Below are 23,885 nucleotides of genomic sequence, written 5' to 3'. Positions count from 1 at the left end.
CATGGCTAGAATTATAGTTGGATCGGTCAGAGAAGCTGTTGATAGAACCAGAGATTTGTTCCTCCTCCATTCTCAACTCAACAGTCAACAGTAGTGAATAGTGATTTGAGCTTCTTTACCTTACCTTCTATATGGTAATAGACAAGCAATTAATTAGGGCTGCAGAATGCAGACAAGGCCCAGTTAAAAATTGGCCCATCTAAGAACACTTTACTTCTTCTTTTTTTTTCTTTTTTTGTATATAGAATACTAAGGTCTCAAGGGGAATAGAATGAAAATGAATAAAAAAAATAATTTTATAATATTCTTCACTTCCTTTATTTGGGAGTTTTAATGAAGAGAATGAAAAGTTTATTCTCTTATTTTGGAGTTAAAGTTTATTTTCCGCTTGGGAGTTCATAAGGAAATGGAATGGAATGAAATAAGATGATCATAAGGGAATGGAAAGGAATGAAATGGAATTGAATGTATTTAAGTAATGGCTTGTTTGGAAGTTTAGAGAGGGAGGAGAGTAGAGGGGAGTAGAGGGAAGGGGAGTAGTGGGGAGGAGAGTAGAGGAGAATGATTCACCTCCACTTTATTTGGATGTTTTTAAAATTAGTAAGGGGGAAGGGATTAATTAGCCCTTCCCCTTGTGTAATTTTGTTAATATAATAAGGATAAATTAGGTAATTTACTTAGTCAATAGTTTATGTACTTTACTCCCCCTCCAAATCTCTCCAATTTGGGGGAATTAAAATTGGGGAGCTAGAGGGAGTCCAAACCCCTCCAAACTCCTCCAAACCCCTCCCCCTCATCCTTTAAAAAACTTCCAAATAAGGTAATTGCATTACTCTCCCTCCCTCTACTCTACTCCCCCTCCTTTTTTAAACATCTAAACATGCCATAAAAGAAAGGAATGGAAAAGAATGGAATGGAATGGAATTAAGTAACCTTGATTGGATGTTTTAAAATAAAGGAATGAAAATGAATGGAATGTAAGTAATCCTGTTTGGAAGCAACATTAAGGGAATGGAATGAAATCATTTTATGACAATATTACTATTAGACCCCTATTTAAAAATAAAGTGTTGAATATATAGGGGTATTTTGGGAGTTTTAGTAAAAAAATCATTAAATCTAATTTTATTCCCTCCCATTCCTCCCAATTTCAGGGGGAATGAAAATTTGAGATTTTAAAGGAATAGAGAGGAATGAGTGTTCTCTCCTGCCCATTCCATTCCCTCCCACTTAAACTCCCAAACAAGGGAATGGACTTTCTATTCCCTCCATTAAAACTCCCAAACAAGATAAGAGAAGAATATTCTAAAATTATTCTTTTTATTCCATTCCATTTCATTCTATTCCCTCCTCCCAAGCGGAGCCTTAAAACCTCAAATTTTCATTCCCCCAAAATTGGGAGGAATGAGAGGGATTGAAATTAAATTTAATGATTTTTTTACTAAAACTCCCAAAATACCCCTATATATTCAACTCTTTATTTTAAAATAGAGATCTAATAGTAATATTGTCATAAAATGATTCCATTCCATTCTCTCCATATTGCTCCCAAATAATATTACTTACATTCTATTCATTTTCATTCATTTTCATTCTTTTATTTTAAAACATTCAATCAAGGTTACTTGATTCCATTTCATTCCCTTATGAACTCCCAAGCGAAGCCTAAGTATTTAACACATACAAGAAGAGTGGAGAAAGTTTTAAAAAAACTGATAGTGGTGTATATCCAAAAGGATTTAAGGTCACTTTACTTGGTGTGAAACTTGAATTAAATAGGTCCAACCGTCCAAGTACCAACTAACCAACTAACCTCCTCCTCCTCCTCCTCCTTCTTCCTTTCTTTTCCTTTAAAAATAAAAAATAAAAATAAATAAAACCAACACACACAAGTAACCTATTTTTTTGGCGAGGGATGTAAGTAAAAACTTAGTGCATAATAAAAGAAATTAATTAATCAATAATCTATGTAATGTACAAGAAAGTATAACAAAATATAATTTTTTAAAAATAAATTTAGTTAAATTTGAAATTTAATAATTATGATAATTATTAATATGCATTTTTTATGATTGTGTGTTTGTTACATGTGCAAAACTATCCTTTCTATCTTTTAAAGACCTGGGAAGAACTATATATTTATAAAAATAAAAATAAAAAGATCTGGGAAGATTCTTATGGAATGTTGAAATATATAATATATTTTAAACTTAACTAAAAATAATATATTAAAATAAGGACACGTAAAATTGTGAGGCATCAAAAGCTTATGTTCCGAATTTCATAATGTTAACCAAAATTCAAATGTGTTTAGTTTTAAATAGAATATAGATAAGTCTAAAGATAACATATTTCACAAATAGTTAAAAGAAATATAGCTTATGGTTGGATAATATCTACCCCTAAAGTTCTAGCTATTCTTTAATGTAGGTAAAAAAAAAAATCTATTAATTCTAAACCAAGTAACCTCCTCCCCCTCCTTCTTCTTCTTCTTCTTTTCTTTTCCTTTAAAAAAGAAAAAAACCAACACACACAAGTAACCTTTTTTTTTTTTTTTTTGAGCGAGGGATGTAATTAAAAACTTAGATCAATAATCTATGTAATGTACAAGAAAGTATAACAAAATATAATTTTTTAAATAAATTTAGTTAAATTTGAAATTTAATAATTATGATAATTATTAATATGCATTTTTTACGATTGTGTTTTGTTACACATGCAAAACTATCCTTTCTATCTTTTGAAGATTTGGAAGAAGTATATCCAAAAAAAAAAAAAAAAGATCTGGAAGATTCTTATGGAATGTTGAAATATATATATATATATAATTTAAACTTAACTAAAAATAATATATTAAAATAAGGACACATAAAATTGGGGATTTTTTAGAAAATAACTACAAAACCCAAACAATATTATTAGTTAGGCAACGTTTCAAACATATTGCATTTTTAACAATTCGACTTCAGAGGAGTCAATTTTACTATTCATATTTTACTGGTCATATCTATTTTTGCCAGTTGAGGAGGGCACATAGATAAAGAAATCGAGTCCTTTGCACTCATTTTTTATACATAGAAATCGACTTCACTGGAGTCGTTTTCAATACAAAGAAAGCGACTCCAGTACTCCACTAGAGTCGCTTTCTTTGTATTGAAAACGACTCCAGTGAAGTCGATTTGCCCAAAAACACAACAGCACAACTCCACACAACTAGCTCTTTAGTTGTGTTAAAAAACCCCCATGCCGTCACAGAAGAACCCAGCAAACGAACCCAGCAACACCAACGAGTAATCGAACGCAGGCCGACGAACCCAGGCGCCGATTTCACCAAACCCTGACGAACCCAGGCGCCGATTTCACCAAATTTCACCAAACCCCGATGAACCCAGGCGCTGATTTCACGAAACCCCGACGAACACAGCAACACCGACGGCGAAGCACGAAGAACAAAGAACGAACCCAGCAAACGAAGAACAAACTCCAGGCGCCGATTCTGACCAAACCCCGGCGAAAGCTTCAGGTGATCGGATCGGATCAGTGGAGGAGAACATGCTCGGTTTGATTTGTAAGTATTTTGGCTGGGTATACTGAAATCGAGTTCAGTGGACTCATTTTCCATGTATGGAAATCGACTCCAGTGGACTCGATTTCTATGTATGAAAATCAAGTCCACTGAACTCGATTTTTGTGTATAAGAAACGAGTCTAGTGAACTCGATTTTTCCACCTCAGTCGCGGGTAAAATAGGCGAATGAACAGTGAAATCGATTTCTCTGAACTCGAATTGTTATTATCCAATATAGTTTCAAACGTTGCTTAACTTATGATATTGTTTGGGTTTTATTGTTATTTTTTTAAAAATCCCCATAAAATTGTGAGGCATCAAAAGCTTATGTTCCAAATTTCATGATGTTAACCAAAATTCAAATGTGTTTAGTTTTAAATAGAATATAGATAAGTCAAAAGATAACATATTTCACAAATAGTTTTAAAAATATATATATATATATATATAGCTTATGGTTGGATAATATCTACCCCTAAAGTTCTAATAGCTATTCTTTAATGTAGGTAAAAAAAAAAAAAAAAACTATTAATCTAAACCAATAAAATTCTACCTAATTCCAATATATAGCTAAGAACTTTATAACTTAACTAATCAGTGTTGCCTGATATTTCCATTAAAGGCATGGAGGATTCATATCCCCCCACCCCAAATATTGATGTATCGAAATTTCCAATCTATTATTGTAAAAGGGTGGAAATGAGACTAAAAGAGAGGAAAAGAAAGGGTATTTTGGATTTTTTTTTTTTTTTTTTTTTTGGAGGCTACTATTACAAAATTTTATGCATATAAGCTTTACAAACTTATATCTCAACTTGAAAACACAAATAAATAAATAAATATATATATATATATTACAAAAATTTGTTTATTATGTTCTTAATGTGATACTAATTGCATTTATTTTCATGTTATTTCATGTCAATCTATACATATTTGTAGCAAAAAAGAACCATAAGATATTGGGTATATCTAACAATGTTATTGAAAGTTTGAAACAACAAAATGATTAAAATCAAATCAAACACTTTATAAGCAACAAAACCATTGACATTAAACATGAATATATCCTAAAGCAAGTTTAACATCACAATGAAAACATAAGTACATGAAATCAACAACTAATCATAGCAATATTCTAGTTCATTGAACCAGACTAATATGCATCACTAGTTATGTTTTTATGAAAATTTGATCATTTAAGAGGATTGAACAACTTAAAATGATTTTTCTCATAGGGGAACATAATCATTGTATTAGGAGAGGATCTAGGGAAGCTTAACAACTTTTGAGCCACTTTTAGAAATTCATGACCCCAAAAACAAGTTTGATTTCGCATAAACCGTGGTTTAGTGATAGTCATCTTCTCCAGTACCTTTGCATGCTTAAGTGGAAATTGTACCACTGAAATGAATACTTCTTTTGTGTGAAAAAATTTCCAAAACCAAAGATCTTGACAATCTTGAGGTGTCGTAGCAAAGACTTGAAATAGATCTCTTTTGATTTCCAATGGTTTACTTCATCATAACATTTGTCTAGAAACTGCAAAATAAAAGTACATTAGTCCATTTTGAAGTTCACTTTTTAAATTATGATATATTGTCTTGTTATAATGGAGTTGATGCAGGAGAAGGGAACATAGCCAATTCAAATTTGAAATTCCCAAGTCAACTTTGGACATCTTGGATTTTGAGGATTTAGGATTAGTTTTGAAAGTAAAAAGGCGGGAAAATAGTAAGAAAATAAGGATGATAGTGTTTTTAGTAAGAAAAGGAATAGTAGGATTTGGAGATTCAACAAAAGGAAATAACTAAAACTTGAGTAGTTGTTTCCATTATTTAGCCTTTTCATGGGGTATTTGGGGCTAATTAGAAGGATAGGTGATTTTGGATTTTGGGGTTTAAAGGGTGATAAATCAATGGGTAAAGATTGGGTCTAGTGCTAGTCATTTGTTTAGGAATTTCTTCGTTATCTTTAAATTTTTTCAACAACTTTCACCCCAATATATATCAGCAACTTGATGAACCTTTACTACGAAGCCTAGACTAAATCACTAAACTTAAATATAAAACCAAAGTAAAACTTATTGGACAATTAGATGAATAATAAATCTGAAGTTCAATTTCTGCCTACACTAAAAAATGATTGGTATTTTGGTCTGATGATAAAATGCACAATCATCGTCAGTGGATATTATAGGTTGAAACTTAAAACAATATAAATAAATAGAATAATAGCCAATTCCAGACACCAGAAACTTAGAGAATTCCACTAACACTTAAAACTAAATAAAATTAAAATTAAAGTGAAAATGGCTTCTTCTCCTTCAGAATTATTGGGGTTTGAATATTCATAATCATAACTGAACCAAATTCAAATTCAAATCATTGACCTTTTAAAACTACCAAAATAAAATAGGTAGATTTTAATCACCAAAATCTAAATTCAAATGACAAAAAAAAAAAAAAAATCCAAATTGCACATATTTATTGTTCTTGTTTTTTTTAGCTTAAATTGTGCCTTTGTGAATTTGTAGTAAAAAATAATTGGTATTTTAGTCTGATGATAAAAAACACAATCATCATAAATAGATGTCATAGGTTCAAACTTAAAACAATATAAATAAATAGAATAATAACCAATTCCAGACACCAGAAACTTACAGAATTCTACTAACACTTAAAACTAAATAAAATTAAAATTAAAGTGAAAATGGCTTCTTCTCCTTCAGAATTATTGGGGTTTGAATATTCATAATCATAATTGAACCAAATTCAAATCATTGACCTTTTAAAACTACCAAAATAAAATATGTAGATTTTAATCACCAAAATCTAAATTCAAATGACAAAAAAAAAAAAAAAAATCCAAACTACACATTTTTATTGTTCTTGTTTTTTTTAGCTTAAATTGTGCCTTTGTGGATTCGTAGTAAAAGACACGTCCCCAGGGATTTGTTAAACGATATAGTTGGCCCATTTAATGTCAATTTGTTCGGAGATGTAAAGTTTCAATTAGAAGTCTTTTGTATTCTAATAAAAAATTTGGGTTCAAATTCTGCCTAAAAAAGAAAAACCTTAATGCGTCCTTGCATGAGAGAATTCCCAATGGCTTATGCTTAAGCCATAAAGAGGCATAATAGATAATACTGTTCATCCAAAAGCAACCAAAAAAAGAAACACTTGCATCGACTTATTCATTTTGAATCCAAATATATTATTGATTGAAAAGTGATTAAAATGAAATCAAAAACTTAATAACCAACATAACCATTGATATTAACCATGAATATATCCAAAGGCATGCTTAACGTCACAAAGAAACATAAGTACTTGAAATCGAAAGCAAAAGCAAATCATAGCAAGATTTTAGTTCATTGAACCAAACTAATTTGCATAACTACAATGTATTTATGAGAATTTGATCATTTAAGAGGATCGAACAACTTAAAATGATTTTACTAATATGGGAACATAACCACCACATTAGGAGAGGATATAGGGAAGCTTAACAACTTTTGTGCCACTCGTAGAGATTTCCGTAACATATTACGTGTTGGATTTTGCCTAGTCCGTGGTTCAATGATTACCATCTACTCCAAAACCTTTGCATTCTTAAGTAGAAATGTTACCACTAAAATGAATTCCTTTTTGAGGAAGGTATCTACAAAACATAAAATCTTGACAGACTTGACTTGTAGTAGCAAAGACTTGAAATAGATCTCCTTTGATTTCCAATGATTAACTACATCATAGTCTCTTACGAGCTGCAAAATAAAAGCACATTAGCATGTTTTGCAGTTCACTTTTATATTATGATATTTTATCATGTCATAATGGAGTTCGCATAGGAGAAGGGAACAAACCAAATTAGATTTGGAATTCATGAGTCAACTTTGGACAACTTAGATTTTGAGGATTTAGGGTTAGGTTTTGGTAGGAGAAAGGCTGAAAAATAGTAATATTATAGGGTTTCCACAAGAAAAGGAATAGTAAGATTTGGGAATTCAACAAAGGTGAAAAACTAAAAAGTGGGTTGCTGCTCCAAGGCTATAAAAATAACCCATGCAGAGTATCTTATGGGGGCATTTGAGTCTATTTGATGGATAGGTGATTTAGGATTGGGTTACTTACACTTTGCTCACCTATGGTCTGGGTCGTTTTAATGTTGCTTACTCATGGTTTTAAAAGTGTCAATCTACCCACCCAAGATTGGCTCCGTTATGCAGCCGTTACCCACTTCATCACTTCCACCATTAAAAACATTAAAATCAAATAATAATAAAAACAAAACCCATAAAAAATCAAAGAAATAAGATTTGAAAGGGTTATTGTAAAAATTGTGGAAGTTATTTATGCTTTGACTCAAGAACATTATTCATATAAAAAAATGGTTCACCTGCATGAATCTCATCCTCGCTCAACATGCTCTTGTCCCCTAAAATCATTCAAATGAGGTTCCCCTCATGAATCTAAAACCATAGACAAGACCAAAAGAAATTGACCCAGAAATGCCTTTTCTTTGTACCAAGACTAGAAGAGTTTCTAAACTAATGTATAAGAAATGCCTTTTCTATTTTTCACTTACCAATCAACAAAAAGAAATGCCTTTTCTTTGTACCAAGTATGCTGGTCCTGCGACATATGTATGGTCTGAATTTTAACAAGTTGCTGTCTCTAACATGCTATGTCCAAGCTGAAACATAACACTTGTGTTGTGTCTATGTCCAAAATTTCATAGATCTAATTTGATGTGCAGGGCAGATTATAAAAATAATAATAATAATTTGATGTGCAGGGTAAGGCACAGATTGTTTTGAAGATGCCAGATGCTAACTCAACTTTGAATCTTCAAGTAGGTCTATGCAAACATCCAATGTTTTGAAATCAATTTTTGCCAAGAAGCAATAAAAATTTGATTGGGGTTTGATATGTGATACAGGATGTTCAAGGGCTTGAAACTAGGGTGCTTAATGAAGGATTCATACCATCATGGGTTTTTTATAAGGCTAAGTTTGAACACGTGTTTGCTGAAGTAATTTCCTAGTCAAGGATCGAATGGGTTTGAGTGGGGAAGGAAAATAAGACCAAACTGTGTCTGGGATTGGTTCATGAAGGCATCAGATCAGAATAAACATAAATCTCGAATTCTTGAACAAAGAGTTGCCAATTGTGATAGGGAGTTAGGGACTCTATTCAATTTTTATGTCCACTACCTTATTGATAAGCATTGACTTTGTTACTGTTTTAAGATTGGGATGGGATTATATTTCACTGTGGAAGGAATTTGTTGCTGCTTTTAGACAAATGAAGATCAAAGTTGAGGATGCTATCAATGTTGGCAGAAGCGGTGAGGAAGGAAGAAACTTCAACAAAATCTTCAAGTTTCTTTAAAGCCAAGTTTCAATTCGGGGGAAAAATCAATTCAAAGATCATTTAGTCAAAGAAAGATAGGCAAAGATGAAATTTTTAATTAACTTTGACAGTCTTTACAAATACCCTTCTCACATCTTAATTTCTTTTTTGTCTTCATAGGTTTTGCATGTTTTCAATGATGAAAGTGATGAGGTGGGGAACTGCTACATAACATAACTAACCTCGGATGGGTAAAATGACATTTTTTAAACCATAGGTAGACAACATTAAAATGGCAGTAAAGTGTAATTAACACTTTAGGATTTTGCTGTTTTGGATTTTAGGGTTTAAAGGGCGATAAATCAATGTGTGTATGCTAGATTTCAAAATGTAAAAAATTTGAAGATAAAAAATAAACTTCTAAGCATCACACCTCTTATATCACACAAGCTTCAAACAAAGCAAAAAAAAAAAAAAAAACTTTCTCGAATTGAAAGCAGATGACTAAGCTGAAACTAAATCCCTAAACTGAAATAAACCAAAATAATACTTAATGGACTATTAGAATAGCCAATTTTCAGAAACAAGAAACTAACATAATTGCCCTTACACTTAAAAATAAATTAAAGTAAAGTAAAATTGGCTTTTCATTGCCTTCTGGATAGCTTTTTCTTTTGACAAGTAAGAGTTCTAGATGGTAAATTTAGCAATGAATGACCTCTTTTTCAACCAAACAGATTTTATCTATCGCTGAAGTCTTTGTTGTAAAAAGAAAGATGCATTGTCAATGAGAAGGCTTTTAGAAGCAACCACCTAAAAAAGGTTGACAATCAACATTAACTCTTTACGTTGAGAACTTACGGTGGCCAAACTCTCCTCGAGGGAATCATTTGACCCCTAAATAGTTAGACACATTGAACTACAACAACAACAACAAAAGCCATGGATCCTCAACAAGATTAGTTAACGTCGGCCACATGTATTCTTTTCCACAATCCTACTCTATCGAAGTCATACGCTTTGTTACTTCCTTAATTGATACATTAAACCAAATTTTTTTAAAAAAAAGTAATGATTAAAATTAATCCTTCATTGTTTTTGATATGATAGTTGGGAAACTGGTCCAAGAAATACATACCGCTGGCCACATGTAGTTGCAGGATGTGATGTCTATAACCAATGTCTCCACATAAGGTGAACTTTGAAGGAGGCTTCCAATGCCAGGAAGATCACATTTTCCCATGCTTGTTTGTATCGTTAAACATTTGCACATTGACAATGGAGAAGGCAGATGTTTCACTGACATCATAGATAGAGCCTAGGTCCATCAAACCAAGAAGCAAGACACAATAAGGTAAAGTAATTGAGAAAAAATAACAAAATCAATCGTAATATACATCGCCAGTGAACAATTTAGCTAACATGTTGTACAGAACACTAACTTACATAAATGTCAATATATCCTATATGAAGACAATGAAATAAAAAAAAGCCCTTTTGGAAAGCCAAGACCTGATTAAAAGCTGACAGATTATCATGGCGAATCATTCTTTGGCACTAAAGCAAGTGCTCTCTTATCATGAAACTAATAGCAGGTATAAGTCAACAGTACAACTCATAAAATTGGACCAATAATATTAGGTCCTTTTAATTATTGATTAACTACAACTTGGATTCAAATCAAGAATCTCAGGAAAAATCCCAACTCACAACAACAAAAACCAATCCTTAGTCTCAAAATATTTTGAGGTAAGCCCGACTCGAGTACGGTAATCTCCCAATGTTCTTATAAATCACAAAATGATTTTTCCTTTTGGTATTAATGTAAATTAGCTAAAGTAAATTCCTTAAAAGCAAAAATCAAATTGTACAATAACAATAACTTGTCACTAAAAAAAGCACTAGATGATGTGCATTATTCTATATGCAGGGCCTATCCAAGCAATGGGACTACCAATAATAAGAATATACATTCATGTCTCTGCAAATGGAAATCAGCATAGGCAATCAAGAAAAACATGAAGCGTTGCATAGTGACAAACGAAACCAAGGAAAAGAAAAATAACAAAGGGATCGGAAAAAACCAACCGCGAGACACCATCTGCCAACAGTAAGATTCTTGACATGATGCAGACTCTCAAGAAGTTTCTTCACATTGTCTTCATGAGACAAAGACCAACAGAGAAACTATGACTGAACCCTCTTCGCCGACACGAGGAACAAGCGAAGAAGAAGACGAACTGCAGCGGAGCGTCAAGAAATTCAAGGATAGTAATGGTGCGAGGAACTTCACTCAGCCCAGGACTCTCGTTTCCTATAGAGATATGCTTCTGGGAGACATCCCAGGTGCATATGAGCAAGCTTTCAACTTTGAAAGGAACTGGGATGAGAACCTGGAGTCAGATACGGATTAAACTATCCAAGGAAACGTTCTCTCGGATTAGAGCACCATGGTTGAAAGCTTTGATAGTGAAAGTATATGGAAGGACTCTGGGTTTCAACTACCTTACTTTCAAAATCAATGCTTTGTGGAAACCAGTGGCTAAGCTAGATTGTGTAAACCTGGGAAAGGATTTCTTTTTTATTAGATTTAGCAGTAGTGATGACTATGTTAAGGTGCTCAGGGGGGGACCTTGGTTTGTAGGGGAGCACTTTCTTGCCATTAAACAGTGGGAGCCTTATTTCAAGGCATCCGAGGCCAAATTATCTTTTGTTGCAATGTGGGTGAGACTCCCTGAACTGCCTATAGAGTTTTATGATGCTGCCGTGCTTAGAGAGATTGGGAGCGCCATCGGACCTGTTCTTAGCATTGATTCGTATATAGCATCCGAATCTAGAGGAAGCTATGCCAGACTGTGTGTGCAAGTGGATTTGGAGAAACCACTCATCACCTCTGTTCGTGTGAGCAGATTGGTCCAGAAAATCACTTATGAAGGAGTTTTAACGCTCTGTTTTCACTGTGGCCGTTTGGGACATAAGCAAGACTCTTGCCCATACCATATCAAACCTGTAGTCAGAGAAGGAGAAGTAGCAATTGAGTCTACCTCAAGCGGACGAAATGGGTAACTAACCATAAAATCCTAACAATATAATTAGTTGTCAACGTTTTCAAACTATTTTTTTTTTTAGCACCTCGAGTCTCAGAAAATCGAGTTATGCGCTCATACCTCGAGTCTTTGATGCTCGATTTTTATAGTTTGACCTGGCCTAGTTCCACGTGGCATCCCACGTGGAACTCGAGTCTCAGAGACTCGAGGTCTAAGCCAATATTTACACCACAGCCACCCAGAAAGAAATCAGAGCATGAAGAAAAAAAAAAAACCTGAAGAAGAAGAAAGAAGCCCAAAGCCAGAAGAAAAAAAAAAAAAAAAAAAAACCCAGAAACAGGCGCGACCCAGGGGTCGCACGGCCTGAGCGACCCAGGGTCGCGCGGCCTGCGCAACTCGGGCCGCGCGGCCTGCGCGACTCGGGCCGCGCAGCCCTGGGTCGCGCGCGACCCTGGCCGCACAGCGGCGCCGGTCGCGCCGGCCTGGGGCTTGCCGGCCTGGAGCTTGTTTTTGGGTTTCTCTTTCTTTTTTTTTTTTTTTTCTTCTGATGAACACATATATATGGTATTTCAGCATCTTTTTCTAGATTCTTTCTCTCTCTTTGTGATCTGATTTTTTTTTTGGTATTTTGGTTTGTAGATGAGAGAGTTGGATACTGAAAATATTTTGAAATTTTTTTGATTTGGACCTCGAGTCTCTGAGACTCGAGTTCCACGTGGGATGCCACGTGGAACTAGGCCAGGTCAAACTATAAAAATTGAGCATCAAAGACTCGAGGTATAAGCGCATAACTCGATTTTCTGAGACTCGAGGTGCTAAAAAAAAAATAGTTTGAAAACATTGACAACTAATTATATTGTTAGGATTTTATGGTTAGTTTCCCATTTCGTCCACCTCAAGCGGACAAAGAGAAACTAACCAGGTGGAAACAAATCAGTTGGAATCCAACTATGGGCCCTGGATGGTAGTTACTAGGAAAAAAAATTCTAGTAGGACTGGCCGTGGCCGTGGGCCCAATAACTCAAACCAAGGAAACTCTTTCAAACCCAAGGGCAAGCCGAACTTTCTGGAACCTAATATCAAGGGTAATGAAGGAAGAAATATTAGGCTAGCTGACCTCTAGGGGAGTGACTGACCTAGCAGTGGGTAATTTGAGTGCTTTGGCAGCGTAAAACTTGCAAAGGACAGAATACGCGGCTGGTGTGAATGACATGGAGGTCTGCCAGGAAGCAATTTTTTTTCTTTTGGTAAACTGGAGCTTTGAATAAAACAACTAAAAAAATATCAGTATGTTACCATACATATCAGATAAGTCAAAAGCCAAAAGGCTAGCCACCACAGGCTGTGGGTTCACAAAAACAACAAAAGAATGATCGGAACTCGCACCAAGTCTGGCAAGCGCATCCGCACATTGATTGGCTTCACGGAACACGTGGATGACCCTTTTGTTGGGGAAGGACTGAAGCAGGTTCTTGCAATCAGTTAGAAAATGTTCCATTACCAAATTGATAGTGTTATTATTCAAAAGCAAAACTACACTCAAGGCATCCATTTCAACCAGCAGGTTGTTCACCCCAAGCTCCTTTGCCATGGTAAGCCCGTCCCTTAGAGCCCAAAGTTCAGCAACAAAACTGCTGGTATTACCTAAAGCTCTAGCATATCCCCTTATCCACTCCCCTTGATGGTTCCTAATCAGCCCTCCACACCCAGCTTTCCCTGGGTTTCCTAATGCCGAACCATCTGTATTTAGTTTGACCCAACCTTCAGGTGGTTTCGTCCATGTTACTTGAATTGGAGTTTTTTGATTGGCTGCTTTGCTGGTAATGGTGGCAAAAAACTTAGCGCTGCTCTTGATGCATCTGCAGTGAAAAGTCCTATCAATGGTACCCGATTTGAAGATGAAATTATTTCTGTGAAGCCATAAGTGCCATATGCCCATAGGGAACAAAATTTTCCACAAAATTCCCAGGCAATTAGAGATCAGCCCGGTCTTGCAGTTGGTTTTGATCCACTCCTTCAAAGGAAAATTGAATGACTCAAGCAGGCTTTAGGGGACTTTTAAGTTTTGCCAAAATTGTTGAGCAACCTCACAACCCCTAAGTAATTGATCAATAGATTCATTGTTACGGAGGCAGAGAGAGCAGATGGGGTTGAGGCTTAACCCCCTTGAATCCAATACTTCCCCAATTGGAACGCTATTGTGGAAGCACAGCCAAATAAAAAATTGAATACGAGGTTAGGATTCAATTTTCCAAAGCCAATCCAGCGACAAAGTAATCGGGTTCAAAGGATTTAAGCCCTTAGCTAGGAGGTAGGCTGATTTGAGGGAGAATAGGCCATCTTTAGAGAAAGCCCAAGTGAGAGAATCCTTCGCATTGAGGTTGTAAGATATCGGGGTAGCTCTGATGGTATCGTTAAACTAATCAGGTAATTCAAAAGAGATTTTCCTTGGGTTCCACTCCCCGTTTGGTTCAAAGCTTTGCTTGACGGTGAGTTGTTCTTCCTCTCTACTTAATGGTCCTTGAATGAGACTCCTCACACTTCCTGAAGGCAGCCAAAAATCATTCCAGAAATTGATTGAAGCTCCATTCTTAACATTCCATTTCAACCCTTGAACATACACCAGGCCTCCTTTCTTAAAGGCAGCCCAAATTCTTGAACAAGGGAGATTCCTCCCTTCCTCGGTCAATCTACGAGGGGAGAGATATTTTGTAGCAATCATTTTTGGTCAAGGGGTATTTAGCTCATTTGCCAGCCTCCAACACAGCTTGGCTAGCAAGGCAAGATTCCTATGTTTAGCTTGGAAAATCCAAGGCCTCCTAGCTCCTTTGGCAGTGTAATTGTCTGCCAATTGACCAAGTGTAACTTCCTTTTCTCCTCTGTCGATCCCCATAGGAAATCTCTCATGGCCTTGTCAATTGCATTGGAAACTTTGATGGGAATAGCGTGGCATTGCATGTAGTAGTCTGCTATGGGAGCAGTTGTTGTTTGGACTAGAACCATCCTACCTGCGCGAGATAGGAGTTTAGTTTTCCAACTAGCAAGTTTACTTTGTATCCTTTCCAACATAAAATTAAAGGAATTCCCATTTCTGCCCTAATGAAGAATAGGAAAACCCAAATAACGACCCAGGTTGTTTGTTGCCTCAATTCCCAACTTCCTGCATAATTGTCTCTTCCTTCTTCTGCGAACGTTGCTGGAAAAGAAGATGCAAGACTTACTTCGGTTCACCTTTTGACCAGCAATATCACAGAAATTGTTGAGCACTTCCAAAATGGCATCACAGTTCTTAGAGTTTGCATTAGCAAAAAGAATGAGGTCGTCGGCAAAGAAAATATGCGAGAAACCCGGACCGTTTTTGGAGACTTTAATTTTTTCCCACCTCTTCTCCTCACACATGGTGGTAATCTGAGCTGCCAAGAATTCTATGCAGAGCAAGAAGAGAAAAGGGGAGAGGGGGTCGCCTTGTCTGATGCCCCTAGAAGGGTGGAAGGAACTCAACTTGCTTCCATTGAAAAGAATTGAAGCTGACGTGGTAGTAACACAGCTCATGATTAAGTTTATGATATTCCCTGGAAAATTAAAATGTTCAAGGACCATTTTAATGAAGCTCCACTCAAGGCGGTCGTATGCTTTTTCCAAGTCAATTTTTACAACCATAAAACCATCTTTGCCTTTTCTGTTTTTCAGGGAGTAAATTAACTCTTGAGCAATAATTACATTATCAGAACTCCTCCTCCCTTCTAGGAAGGCAGCCTGCATAGGAGAGATCAGTTCAGGTAATAGGGGTCTGATTCTATTAACAAGGATTTTTGAGACTATTTTATAGATCGTATTGTAAAGACTTATAGGTCTGTAATGCCCAACAGTTTCAGGCCCAAGGATTTTTGGAATAAGAACAATGAGGGTCTGGTTCAGATACTCAGGCACTTTCTCATTCAAGAAAATGTTCTTAATCTCAGCTCTAACAAATTCACCCACAATAAGCCAGAACCTCTGAAAAAAACCCGCATGGAGTCCATCAGGACCAGGGGCCTTGTAAGTTTTCATGGCCTTAAGAGCAGACTAGATTTTGCCATCAGAGGGAACATGAGCAATCGCTGTTGCTTCCTTCACCCCAAGTTTGGCACACCAGTTATCAATCCAAGGGTGCAACCGATGGCAGTGAGCTTGCTCAGATTGATACAGCTTAGTAAAATAAGACAAAAAAATTCCTTGCACTTCCTCCACCTTATGAATCCAAGTCCCTTGCTCATCCTGTATGCTGGTAATTCTGTTCCTGCTTCTTCTTTGAAGGGTTGAGAGATGGAAAAAAATCAGTGCTTCTTTCTCCGAGGATGGTCCAGTTCATTCTGGCCTTCATAGCCTAAATCTCCTCCTCTATTTGGAGAATTTGATTATACTCCTCAGAAAGCTGGTTTTGAAGATCAACTAAGAAAGGGGTGGGTCGATTGGCTAAGGCTTTTTGTGTACCCAGAAGTCTAGCCAAAATTTGTCTCTTTTTAGCAAAAACATTACCAAAAACCTCTTTATTCCATTTCTGTACTTTCAGAGTAAACCCTGAAATGGCCCTAGGCAGATTGTCATCCTGACCCGTCCAAGCTTCCTTGATCACCATTGGGAAATCCGTATGGCTTAACCAAACAGATTGGAACTTGAAAGGCCCATTGGATGCGGTACCAGAGTTGGGACATAAGTTCAGAAGGAGAGGGCAGTGGTCAGAGTTGATTCTTGCAAGATGGGTGACATTAGCCTCATTGAAAAATTCTTTCCAATCTGGGTTGGCCCAACACCTGTCCAACCTACACTGAATTAAGTTCCCAAATTCTCTTTTGTTAGTCCAAGTAAATTTTGGTCCAGAGAATTCAAGATCTAGCATGTGGCAAACATTCATACAATCACGAATTGCCCCTACTCTTCTTTGACTCACAGAGTTCCCCCCAGCTTTTTCTTCCTCATTCAAGACTTCATTGAAATCTCCCATAAGAGCCCACGGCATATTATGTAAGGAAGCTAACATTTTCAAATTATCCCATAGAATGCACCTTTCACAGAACCTGGGACTAGCATATATAGCACTAAGAATCTAGCTAAGAGTTTGAGATCTTACCCAAATGAGAGCGTGGATTTCTTGTTCTGTTGATGCCAGGACATCTACCTGCACCATGTCTGATCGCCATAGCAGCCAAATACCGGCAGCGAAACCAACCATGTCCGCCACTACAGCACCATCAAACGGCAGACGTTCAATGATCTCCTTAGCTCTGGCCCTACTAAGTCTTGTTTCAGTAATTACCATCAAGAGTGGAGAGTGCCACTCGACCAAGTCCATGACTGCTTTCCTAAAGAGGGGTTTCATGGCCCCCCTACAGTTCCAAACAAGAATATTCATGAATCTAACGGGGTTGGTTGAGGAATCGAAATGGCAACTTGAAGGGCGGTCCTCAGATTCCCTCCACTTCCATACTTCCATCAACTCCGTCCTCGACTCCATCCTTTCTCAGAACAGAGTTGTCGAATGTCTAATAATCCCCATCAGCTCCTAGGATGCCCTGATGAGAATAGTTCCGGGGATCATCGGTTCTGCTACTTGAAGCAGCTTCACCCAATGAAGGTTTCCCATCATCACACACTCCACCGGTGCTACCTGGAGTATCATCCTCCCCGTGATCACTGGTTGAATCCATTCTTGTTCTGCCTCTGTTAGGAATTTTTCCAAAGGTTGCACCTTTGATTTTTGCGCTAGCAATCCGAAGTTATTCATCAGTGGGGTTGGCACCGTAGGTCTGTCCGTTAGGAATCTCCACCATGGATTCGGGGTCAGCTTCCAAGCTTCGTCCTCCATTGGCAGGTAACCCACCAATTTGCTTATCTCCGTCAACGGGAACATATTTTTCCAAGCTAGCATCAGTTCTGTGTCAAACCACCCCCATACTTCCGTCGAGTCTTGCCTTATCCACCTTATTGTGTCGTCTCCCACCGGAATGGTTTTCCCCTTGTAAAAGATCGCCCAGTTGTGCGTTCTTTCCATTCTTTCTGCCCCACTGATTGGAGTTGTTTAAATCCTTATTATTAACAGCGAGTTTTTGACTTTGGCTCTCTGGGCTGGAGAAACAAAAAGGAGTTTGATCAGGCCCACCTTTGTTTATCTGATCCGGCCCATTTCCAAAAGTGAAAAGTCCTCCTATATTGCTAGGACCCACCCTTTCTAGTTTGCTTTGGACAATGCCCTTATCTTTCTGGTTTGGTTTTCCATTTCTTCCAGAGCCCTTAGAGTTTCTACCAACTCCTGTCAACCCGCGATTAGATGGGGCGGTCTTATCAGTCTCTCTGTTTTGCACCATAGATTGTAGGTGACGAGCTTTCCGTTTCCCTTCTTTCTTTTCCTGGTTCACTGCTCTAGGCTGGTGCGTCACATCCGACTTTTGTATTGACTCAGCTGAGTCACTTTCCTCCTAGACCATAGGCTTAGCCGTAGCCTTGTTGAAAGGTTTTCGTCTTGTAACCACCATCCATTCCCCATACTCCTCCTTCGACCCCTCTGCCTTGCTCCGCCCGGGTTGGAGATCAGCAGAAACATTAGTGTTAGAGCATGTATTCTGAACCTTATCAGTTTCCTTGTTAGATTCCTTGTTGGGTTCCTTCACGGTGTAAGGGCATGACTCTTTTTTATGCCCGATTCTCCCACACGAAAAACAGAGGGAGCTAATGCCTTTGTATAGTATACTTTGCGCTATTTTACCAATGTAGACCGTTCTTATTAAAGGCTTGTCCAGGTTGACCTGAATACAAAGGCGAGCAAATCTACCTCGAGTCCCATTGATAGTATGTGAATCAATTCGTAAGACTGGTTCGATGGATTTACCAATCTTGAGTAGTGTAGCAGGTTCGTAGAATTCGATAGGTAGTTCAGGGAGTCTAACCCATACTGCAACTGAAGAAAAGGTTGCCATGGAAGCCTTGAAACCCGGTTCCCATTGCCTGATAGCAAGAAAGTGCTGGCTAATGAACCACAGACCCCCTTTAAGAATGTTATCCATGTCATCTGCAAGTTCAAACTTAACTAGGAAGTAATCCAACCCCAAGTCAATACAGTCCATTTTTCCTACAGGGTTCCACATGCTGCGAATCTTTGAGTCTAGGTAGAGAAATCCCACTTTTCGACCAAAAGGTTTGATGAGGAGTGCGTGTTGCCACAGGGCTCTCATGCGTGCCTTTTCCTCCTTTGAGAAGCAAACCTTTGTACAACCCTCGTGAAGGTTTTCCTCTTCCGTGTTTGATTGAACATCCTCTTGCATAACACTTTCGAACCCAAAGGCTTGTTCAAAAGCTCCAGGGATTGTTCCAAGAAGTTTGTCTCTATAGCTACTATGTGTTGCTATTGAAGTTTGACCATTACTCCCACCCACATGATGGCTGTCTTTGAATTTCTTGGTACTTCTTCTCAGTGTGTCCTCCTCCTCTTCAGAGCGTTTCAATCTTTCTCTCTCCATCCCTTTTTTTACAAGTTTTGCCAGGAAGCATTGAGCAGTGGGAATGCCGAGCTTCTTTACCTTCCATTTCTCTTTAAACTCTTTAAACTTTTCATATATTTCTTTTTGGAGTGTGAATTTTAAAAATCTAACTGTTTAATTTCATGTTCTTTATGTTCTTAACATGCATATCAAATCTCGCTCAAATCAGATATTATTTACTATTTGATCAATTAACTTATTTTTTATGAGATATGCTACGTTCACAACATTTTTACAACAAATCACAGGTGGTTAGTTATTATTGGTTCAAATTTGAACCTATCACTAAGATTACTTTTTTGCCTCAACAATAACAACCAGTAACAACCTGCCACTTAAAATTTGTTGTAAAAATGTTGTAAAAATGTTGTGAACATATCATTTCTCATTTTTTATATACAACTTTAGATTACAAAAACTTGAAATTATAACATTTATTTGATGACATAACAATTGATCTTTGATTTTTTTTGAAATTTTGTAAGCATTAAGGATATAATAAGAATATGTAATCTAACGGTTAGATTTTTAAAATTCACACTCAATATATATATATGTTGAAGTGGGCCGTGTGTGTGGCTTGAATTGCCACAAGCCCAAGTCAAGTAGTATTAGGAAACCAAATTCAACTAGGAACTTAATTCCCAGTGCAGCCGGCCTATAATATATATATAGATATATTAAGGGTGGTGAATGGTAAGAGAGAATTAGAGAATTCCAATTAACCTAGTGAGCAGCCGCATGAGAGAAAAATAGAGAAAAGAGAGGCAGCCAGCTTCTATTCTTATTGTTTCTGTGAGAGAGTGCTAGGGTGTAATTGGGATTTGGGTTTCTTGAGAGTGTTATTGTGCACTATTGTATCTCCCTATTTTTTATAGTGAAATTTCTCCGTCGTCTCCGTGGAGGTAGGCAGTTTGCCGAACCACGTAAATTCTTGTGTTTCTTGTGTGTGCTTGTTATTTAATTTCCGCTTATTTACTGTTATTGATTGGAGTCCTGGGGTGCTATCTGCACAACAAGTGGTATCAGAGCCAGGTTAGATTCAATCCTTTGAAACAGTAAAGATGTCAAGCACAAAGTATGATGTAGAGAAGTTTTGTGGCAAGGGAAATTTTTCTCTTTGGCAAAGGCGGATGAAGGATCTCCTAATTCAACAAGGAGTTCACAAGGCCTTGCTTGGGAAGGAGAAGAAACCGGAAACGATGAGGATGTAGAATGGGTAGAGATGGATGAGAAAGCAGCTAGCGCTATTCGTCTAAACCTAGGTGATGAGGTCATTCACAACATCCTAGAAGCAAAGACCGCAAAGGAGGTTTGGGAAAAACTAGAAGGTCTTTATATGAGAAAGAATCTGACGAACAAGTTGTACGTGAAGAAGCAACTGTATAGTTTGCATATGAAGGAAGGTTCAGATCTGTTGGAGCATCTCAACACGTTTAATATGTTGAACACCCAACTGTCAAGTTTTGGGGTGAATTATGAGGACGAAGATAAAGCATTACTCTTGTTAGCGTCGCTTCCTACTTCTTTTGATCATCTAGTGACTACGTTGATGTACGGCAAAGAGACTATAGTACTCGAGGAGGTGACTAGTGCTCTCTTGTCACACATAAAGATGAAGCAAGATGGTGATGGTTCTCAGGCTGATGGACTTATTGTAAAGTCTGAGTCAAGCAATAGAGGTAGAAGCAGGTCAAGAGGACGGAACTCCAACAGGAACAGATCACAGTCTAAGTCACGTGCAAAGAAAGATGTAGAGTGCTTTTATTGTCACAAGAAAGGACACTACAAGAATCAATGTAAAGAGTTGAAAGAGCATTTAGAGGAGAAGAAGAATGGAAAGAAGCCCCTAGAATCAGCTAGTGTTGCTGAAGAAACATCAGATGACAGTGAAGCTGGTGCAGATTTACTTTCAGTTTCATCAAGTAACAACGTTCTATTGGAATCTTGGATTTTAGATTCAGCATGCTCTTATCATATGACTCCAAAGAAAGATTGGTTTGACACGTAAAGCCTTACAACGGTGGTATGGTCCAAATGGGTAATGATGCTACATGCCCGGTTATTGGGATTGGTACCGTGAAGATCAAGATGTTTGATGGAGTTGTGAGAGTTCTTAGTAATGTCAGACATGTTCCAGATCTTAGAAAGAATTTGATTTCTTTAGGAGTATTGGATGATTTGGGCTATTCATACTCATCAAAGGGTGGAATCATGAAGATTACCAAAGGTGCTTTGATGGTGATGAAAGGACAGAAAGTAAGCACGCTTTACAGATTGATTGGGAACACAGTTGTAGGAAGAGTTGCAGTCACCACTCCATAGAGTCCAGCACTGACGACACAAAATTATGGCATATGCGACTTGGCCATATTGGTGAACGTGGTATGTTAGAGCTGCACAAGAGAAATTTATTGAAAGGGGTGAAGACATGCAAGCTAGACTTCTGCAAGTTTGTGTGTATGGGAAGCAGCATAGAGTCAGTTTCAAGACAGGCTCTCATACAAGTAAGGGTGTTCTTGACTACATTCATTCAGATGTTTGGGGTCCAGTATCAGTTTCTTCTCATAGCGGTGCTCAGTATTTTGTCAGTTTCATTGATGACTACTCTAGAAAGGTATGGATTTATTTTATGAAGCATAAGTCTGATGTGTTTGGCATATTTAAAAAGTGGAAAGCACAGGTTGAGAATCAGACTGGCAGGAAAATAAAATACCTTAGAACAGATAATGGACTAGAGTATAGAGATAAAGAATTCATAAAATTTTGTGAATTAGAAGGCATTACTCGTCACTTCACAGTTAAAGGAACTCCACAGCAGAATGGGGTTGCAGAGAGAATGAACAGAACCTTAGCAGAAAGAGCCAGATGCATGAGATTAAATGCAGGGTTGCCTAAGGTGTTCTGGGCAGAGACAGTTAACACAGCAAGCTTCATTATTAATAGATCTCCATCATCAGCCATAGATTTCAAGATTCCAGAAGAGGTTTGGTCAGGTAGACCAGTTGATTATTCGAGTCTAAAAATCTTTGGTTGTCCAGCTTATGTGCATGTGCAGAGTGGAGAGCGTTCTAAATTGGATTCGAAGTCAAGAAAATGCGTATTTCTTGGTTTTGAAAAAGGTGTTAAAGGCTATAGGCTTTGGGATCCAATCTCAAAGAAAACGGTGACCAGCAGAGATGTCATATTTGATGAAGCCTTTATGTTGAAACAGAATGAAGCAGAGACATGTGATGATAGTCCACAGGAGAAATTAACTGTTGAGGTGGAGTTTGACGAGAATAGTTCATCTAGTGACAAGGGTGATGCTGAGATTGATCCACAGCAGCAACAAGAAGAGCCTTATTCAATCGCTAAAGGTAGAGAGAAGCGGGTTCACAAAGCACCACAGAGATATGGCTTTGAAGATATGGTTAGCTTTGCTCTCGTAACCAGCAGTGGGGATCCATTCACTTTCAAGGAGGCTACAAATAGTAAAGACAATGATAAATGGCTTGTAGCAATGTCAGAAGAGATGGAGTCACTACAGAAGAATAAGACTTGGGAATTAGTAAAATTGCCAAGGGAAAGAAGGCTATTGGTTGCAAGTGGATATTCCGCAAGAAAGAAGCATTGTCAGAAAAGGAAGGTGAAAAATTCAAGGCACGGTTAGTGGCTAAGGGTTACTCACAGAGAGAAGGAATTGATTATAATGAGATTTTTTCACCAGTTGTGAAGCACACCTCAATTCGAGTAATCCTAGGATTTGTGACAATGCATGACATGGAGTTAGAGCAGCTAGATGTGAAGACTGCATTCCTCCATGGAGATTTAGAAAAAGAGATTTACATGCAACAGCCCGAAGGCTTCAAAGAACCTGGCAAGGAAGATTATGTTTGTCTATTGAAGAGATCATTATATGGCTTGAAGCAGTCTCCCAGGCAGTGGTACAAACGATTTGATTCATTCATGGTCACACATGGGTACATGCGTTGTGAGTATGACTGTTGTGTTTATTTTAGAGTACTTGCTGATGGCTCCTATATATTTCTTGCTCTATATGTTGATGACATGTTAGTAGCTGCAAAGAGTAAGCAAGAAATTGTGAAGTTGAAGTCTTTGTTGAGTAGTGAATTTGACATGAAGGATCTTGGAGCTGCCAAGAAGATCCTTGGGATAGAAATTCACCGAGATAGAGGGGCTGGTAAATTATGGTTATCTCAGAAGGGATATCTTAAGAAGGTGTTAGAGAGGTTTAGTATGCTTGATGCAAAACCTGTTAATACACCACTTTCTGCCCATTTTAAATTGTCCTCAGAGTTGTGTCCAAGTACAGATGAGGAGTCAGAGTATATGTCTAAAGTGCCATATGCAAATGCAGTTGGGTGTCTCATGTATTTGATGGTGTGCACTAGGCCTGATAT

At 37.4% G+C, this 23,885-nt stretch overlaps 1 protein-coding gene and 1 long non-coding RNA gene across 2 annotated transcripts; both read right to left on the bottom strand.

Annotated features, from left to right (window-relative positions):
* Positions 1-7,001: 7,001 nt before the first annotated feature.
* On the bottom strand, positions 7,002-11,598 carry LOC136065172 (uncharacterized). The gene is made up of 3 exons (XR_010626798.1): positions 11,010-11,598; positions 10,060-10,239; positions 7,002-7,333 (listed from the first exon to the last, which is right to left on the bottom strand). It is a non-coding gene; the product is annotated as an uncharacterized LOC136065172 (long non-coding RNA).
* Positions 11,599-18,423: 6,825 nt separating this feature from the next.
* Positions 18,424-19,461, bottom strand: LOC111986046 (uncharacterized). Its single transcript, XM_024017684.1, has one exon. The coding sequence runs from the start codon at positions 19,459-19,461 to the stop codon at positions 18,424-18,426; it is 1,038 nt and encodes a 345-aa protein (XP_023873452.1).
* Positions 19,462-23,885: the final 4,424 nt, after the last annotated feature.

This window comes from Quercus suber, unplaced genomic scaffold (assembly GCF_002906115.3).
Source record: "Quercus suber isolate HL8 unplaced genomic scaffold, Cork oak 2.0 scaffold_870, whole genome shotgun sequence".
Taxonomy (NCBI): domain Eukaryota; kingdom Viridiplantae; phylum Streptophyta; class Magnoliopsida; order Fagales; family Fagaceae; genus Quercus; species Quercus suber.
This window is presented reverse-complemented; position numbering and strand designations above follow the sequence as displayed.